The sequence below is a fragment of the Pogona vitticeps genome, chromosome 9, assembly GCF_051106095.1.
Source record: "Pogona vitticeps strain Pit_001003342236 chromosome 9, PviZW2.1, whole genome shotgun sequence".
NCBI lineage: Eukaryota > Metazoa > Chordata > Lepidosauria > Squamata > Agamidae > Pogona > Pogona vitticeps.
Window position 1 is genome coordinate 6,583,156 of NC_135791.1, and position 6,000 is coordinate 6,589,155.

General features: G+C 60.4%; 1 protein-coding gene across 2 annotated transcripts in view; it reads right to left on the reverse strand.

Annotated features, from left to right (window-relative positions):
• The window catches only part of MAN1C1 (mannosidase alpha class 1C member 1), a 154,891-nt gene extending 149,423 nt beyond the window's left edge, over positions 1-5,468 (reverse strand). Inside the window, exon 1 of one of the 2 annotated variants that reach the window (XM_072980259.2) lies at positions 5,403-5,468. Coding sequence is in view for 1 of the 2 variants with exons in the window: in XM_072980257.2 (XP_072836358.2) it covers positions 2,804-3,448 (645 nt within the window). In the remaining variant the exon portion in view is untranslated. Of the gene's footprint in view, positions 1-2,803; positions 3,566-5,402 lie in introns of those variants that run through there. The other variant, XM_072980257.2, reaches the window with a different exon arrangement.
• Positions 5,469-6,000: the final 532 nt, after the last annotated feature.

Sequence of the window (6,000 nt, forward strand, 5' to 3'; positions counted from 1 at the left end):
AATTCCGCCAAGGAGCAAGAGAAATAAGAAAGAAGGAGAACTACGCAGGAAGCTAAAACAAGGGTAGATACAATCATACGTAAAGAAAAAGCTATTTGAAATGCTAGTGAAATAAGTGATACACGGGATGCAAGTAACAGGGAATGAATGCTGTCACACTTAGGGAGACTGTTGAAATGTGAATTAAAGCAAGGGGTGGAGAAGGGAAGGTGATGTGGAAGGAGAGTGCAAGCGCCACTCTGCAATGATACATACAGCTTTTTCAAAGAGTCAAGTACAACAACTGTGCATGCACAAGGCATCTGGTGAATCCCATGGTTTCTGCTCTAAATGTGTTTACAGGTACTGTGGATTCAAAAGTCTTCCAACCTGTCCCAGCAGAGGCCTACAGGGGAGAAAACCCAACAGACTCTACCATCACGCCGTGAAGTCCCAGAAAAAAACACCAACTATTGTTTATTCAAAAGAAGAAAAGAACTGAAAGTGGCAGCAAAGAAGAAGAAAGTGTTCAAAAATGAAAAGCAAATATTGCAGGGGCTTGGGAAAAAAAGATATGAGATGAGTCCAATGAAATCAATATGGCATGAGAGGTCTTGAAAATATAAGTGTGAAAGAATGAATGTATTTTCATATACTGTATGTAAGTTACGTTTCCTGAGGTATACCATTGTGTAGGACATAAAAGTAGCTACAAATGATTTTTTTTTCAACTTGATATAATAGCACAGAAGCAACGCTCACTTGCTTCTTCATACATAAACCAGAACAAGATAAACTAGTATTGCCGTTTCTTTGATATATCCCACCATAGATACAGCTTGGTTCACTAAACTAATGTACGCCTGGGCGTTGAGGTGGAAGAAAAGGGAGAACAGGAAAAGCAAGGGTCATGAAATGTTACCCTTGAACAATAAACAATGTACAGGGAAGAGAACAACTTAGACTATACACATAGAAAGGAATAACTTAATAACTAAATGTATTAAGTTTGTGCAAATGGAGAAGGCTGGCTATCTGGGGAGCTTTCTGGGGCCCCAATCATCATGGAAATGAACTCCTTTCCCAAAGAGGAACCTTCTTTACTAGATATGGAAGAGTCCCCATTGCAGTCCTTGATCTACTACATCTTTAGGACACTCGGCTGAGCTGGGGGGGGGGCTGTCTCTCCAAACCCAGCTCTCTTGCCATAGGGAGGGCCCTGTGGCCCAGCCGCTGGGAGGGGGCTCTGGAGCGGGGACTCAATGGCTACACAATAGGGGGGGGCATCAGCAAAGCCTTCACCTGAGAAGGGACTAAGAGCCCTTCCTCCCACCCCTAACCTCCTCCAGTCATTAAATATATTGAGACTTTCTTTTAAATAAGGATGCATAGGATTCTACTACGCACACCTGCAAGAATCACAGCAGCTTTTGGTACCTGCTTCTGAGTGTATGTGGCTGCTGTTGTGCACCATCGAGTCTCCTCTGATTTCAAGGTCTGTGAGATGTTTAAGCAGGGATTTTGACAGTTCCTCTCCACCCACCCACCCCCGGGTCAGGCTCCATGACTGAGCAAGGATTTGAACTTGATTCTCCCTTGTGCTAGGTTATCATTCTGTCCACTGTCCCTCACTTCTGAATCTAGGGATGTCGTTTGAGCTACAAGGATGTTTTAAGGCCAACCGGGGATGTGAAGGAGTAACGGTGGGGTAAAGCCCAGCAACAAGGGGAAATTGTCAGGAAGGAAAAGGGAGCGCTTAAGTGGCAGAGGGGAAGGTAGAAATAAAAAAGAGAGGGGATGCAAGTGAGAAGGGGGGGGGTGGAATCAGCCAGGAAATGCTGACAGTGAGATATTGAAGGAAACGGGATTAAAAATAATAATAAAAGGACAAGGGAAGGATTAAAGGGGGGGTTCACTGAAGCTTGAAGAGGTAACAGGATGGAAGGCATAACGTAAGGAAGAATGACATGCAAACTGGGAGACAGTTCTTAGCTCGCTGTCAGGTAACACAAATGCCTTTGACAAGCTACTTCACCATTTTAACTGCTGCAGGTACCATCTCCTGGCTGCCTGGTTACCAGAATTTGGAATCTCGGCTGCTTTTTATGAAACAACTTCTATACACCAAGAACCACCAGGGCGCAGGGTGGGCAGCATCCCTTCTGCGGTTTTAAAGCAACCAGGCCGGGCACCCACACTTGAATACTTCCTTGACACAGGACACAGCTCTGCTCAGCCCCACTGGCCGGTTAAAACCCATTTACATGCCCAGGGTCGCCAGGGTGGCTTCCCTTCCCCTCCTGGACTTCCCGCCCGGGGGTGTCCCTGCTTCGGAGTCAAAGCACCTGTGGACCAAGAGCCGAGCATCCTCACGGAATGGCCCAGGTGCTCAGGAGGAGAGGAAGGGATGGGGAGAGGACTGGGTCGGAAGGGGAAGGGAAGAAGAATTGCCCTAAGGAGGAAGCAGAGAAGGGGGGGGAAAGCCCCATTCAGAGGGATTGAAAGGGGGGCCTCTCTCTGAGCTGGGGTGTAGCCCCCCACTCCAACTTGTTTCAACTAAGACTTCTCCAGCCCATGAGCAGAGTGCCCTACCGCCTTCCCCCCCCCCTCGCCAGGGGGCACACCGGACTCAAAGGCTGGGGATGGGTGGGTGGGTGGGCTCGAACCAGGTTTCATCCCTCAGGGCGCCGGTCCTCCCCCCGCGGGGCGCTTGAGGGCCGCTAGAGCTTCCCCAGGCGGACCCCCGTCGGGCTTCTACCCGGTGGGGTGGGGGGTGGGAAGGGGACCCTCGACGGCGGGGGGGGGACGCCCCTCCCGGGCTCACCTCTTTGATCTTGAGGCGTCGGGCGCGGGTCTCCGGGTCTTCGGTGCCGCCTCTGGGCCGGCCCAGCACCGGGTGGCGGAGGCTGCGGCGGAAGCCCTCGTGGTCGAAGCGGAACGGCGGCCCGGTCTGGCCCAAGGGGGCGGCGGCCGTGTCCCAGACGGGCCCCCGGGCGTCGCGGTCCTCGGGCTCCTTCTTCTTCTTCTCCTCCCCCGGGCGGGGGCCGGGCCGGTCCCGCCGGGAGGCGTTGGCCCCCGAGCCCCCCCCGGCCGTCCCTTTGGGGTCCCGCAGGCGGCGCGCCGGGGGCCGGGCGGCGGGAGGGGGGGCGGCGGCCACCCGGCGGCGGGGCTCGGGCTCCGGTGGGGGCGGCGGCGGCGGCGGGGGCGCGCTGCGGGGCGGGCCGGGGTCCCCACCTTCCCCGCGCCGGGGCAAGAAGAGGCGCTTGAAGCGCGAGGAGTCCGGCAGCAAGAAGAGGGCCCCGAAGCACAGCGTCAGCAGGCCCGAGAGGAAGAGCAGGAAGAGGAACCGCTGCGGCAGCCGCAGCCCCAGCGCCGACGACGGCGGGCAGCCCGGCATCCCCGGCCGCTTGCGCAGCAGCAGCAGCGGCCCCCCCGCCGGCGGCAACGAGGACGGAGGCGGCGGCGGCATGGGCGCCCCAAGAGGCCCCCCGGCAGCGGCAGCGGCGGGTCAGCCACCGACGGCCACGCCACCCCGACTCCCACGGAGCCCCCCCCTCCCGGCCCGCGGAAGCGCCCAAACCGGAGCGCAAGTTTGGAAAAGTCGGTCCAGCCCCTCCCGGCGAAGCAGAAGCCTCTAACCAGGCGGCGACACGCGGTCCTCTCCCGAGCCGACCGTCCCGGCGAAGATCCGCCCGCGGGCCGGGGCTCCCCGGGTTCAGCGGAGGGCCGTCCGCCCGCCCGGCGTCCCTCCCCCTTGCTGTGGCAAAAGTTCGCGCCGCGGCGCCCGCCGCCGAGCAGCCCCACCGGCTGAGCGAGAAGTTGTCGGACCAGATGCTCCGCGGACGAGGCGGTTAAGAAGGCACCGGCGTCAGGATCCTCCCCCTCTTCCTGCTGGCCGGCCGGCCTTCCGACTCACGTTTGGAAGAGTCCCCCCCACCCCACCCCGCCGCCTCCCCCAGGTCTGGCAAGGCGGCTACCGCCCGGCCATCCTGGGGCGGTTGGTCCTGAGACGGCAGATGGGGAGGGGGCTGCACAAGCCAGACAGAAAAGGGGAGGGGGGCTCTGCAGTTTAAAAGGACGTCTCTCCCCCCCCCTCTCCTCTTTCCTTCGCCCACGCCTGCCTCTCTCTCTCCCCCCCCCCCCTTCTTTTTTTCCACCGCTGCTGCTAGCAGGCAACCGAGGTGCTGCTTTTCCCAGGCTGCTTCAGGGGCAGATCCGGCGGGGGGACGAGTTCATGATGCAGCATTTCTGCAGAAAAGGGCCGGGGAGCCGCACCAGAAGAGGCTCTTGCAATGCCGATGCCGCCGCCAAGATCATCATCATCATCATCTGGGGTCCCGACGGCGGCCAAGCCCGCAGCCCTCCTCCGCGGCCAGGCTCGGGGGCGTCCTCCGGCTCGCCATCCGCTCCCTCCCTCGGTCCGGTCTCGCGCTTCCCCCCCCCCGCCCCGCCGCCGCCCGTCAGCAAAGCCCGGCCGGTCCAAGGCGCATCCTCGAGCCTCGCCAGGTCGGGAGGATTCTGGCAGGGATCGCCCCGGCTGTTTAGGGAGAAGCCGGGCACGGGCCGCCTCTTCTTCCCCCCCCCCCCCTCAAGAAGGGGAGGATCCACTGGCACCGTCAAGGAGGAGGAGGAGGAGAAGCACACGCGCACCCCCGCCGGCACTCACGAGGCTGCCGCGCTACCGGATCCCGGGCTCCTCTCGGCGCGGACCCCCTCCCCCCCAGGCATCGCCTCTCGGACCTCTCCCCCCCCCCGGGCAGAGGCTCTCGCTCAAACCTTTTCACCAGCACGGGGCAAATTGCACGCCGATTTCCAAGGCTCCTCCTCCTCCTTCCTCCCTCCCCGGAGGAGACTTTGGTTCCCAACTTTTTCCTTCTCGGCTTATCGGCGGCGGGGATCGAAGAGTCGCTGGAGGAACAGGAAAATCATCTCAAACCAGGAAACCTCCCCCCCCCCCAAAAAAAAGCCTGCCACCCGGGCATCCTTCCTTCCCCGCTTTGGCGAGTCCATGACTTAGCGAGGCTGCTCGATCCTCTCCGGGCTTCCTCTCCCTTCCTTCCTTCCTCCCTTCCCTCCACCAGGCACGGAAATCCCGCACAACTGGGTCTTGCTAGGGGCTCTCTGGCGTCTCAAAGGTGGTGGTGATGGGGGTTGTGAAGCTGGGGGGGGGGAGGAAGAGGAAGGGAGGGATCGGCGCCCCTGCCTTGTCCTCCAATGGCCCTAAGTGCCCATGAAATGGCGAGGAGGAGGAGGAGGAGGAGGAGGAGGAGGAGAGGGGGCTCCCCGGCCAGCTCTCCAGAGGCGGCGGGCCTCTTCGCAGCCTCCCTCGCCGGCCATCCAAGCATTAATGGCTTGGCATCGCTCTCCTTCCAAGCGCATCCAGCTCATCAGAGGCAATTACCGCTCTGCCCTAGCGCGCGCACCGTCAGCGGGGGAGGAAGGAGGTGGGAGCGGAGGAAGCGACGAAGCGGCGGCCAGGCGGAGCAGCTGGGCTGCTGTTGGAACAGCGCCGCCGCCGCCGCCAGACAGCCCCCGCTCGCCTCTCACTGCGACAGCAGCTCCACTCCAGCCGGCCCCGCCTCCTCCGGCCAGGCCCCGCCTCTCCAGCCCCGCCTCCCGCCCCTAGGCCACGCCCCCTCCGGCCAGGCCCCGCCGCTCCCGCTTCTAGGCCACGCCTCCGCTCCGCAGCTGAGCCTCCCCTCTCCCTTCCTTCGTGGCGAGAGAAAGCAAGGAGCGCCCCGCCCCTGCCACCTCCCCTCTCTCTCTATTGGCCCACTCGTCACGATCGTTTCTGATTGACAGTCGCTCAGGCAGGAGCCCCCGCCCCCTCCACACTCTCTCTTTCTCTCTCTTCCCTTTGGTGGGTTTTTTTTTATTTCTGTATCTTTCCCACGGGGGGGGCGCTTTGGAATCCTACGCCATTGGCTGGCCAGCCCTTCGATTCCGATTGGCCGAAGGGGCTGTGCAAGAGATCCGTGAAGAGGAGACCCCGGAGTTTGCGTTAGAACGCTGCGAGAGGGG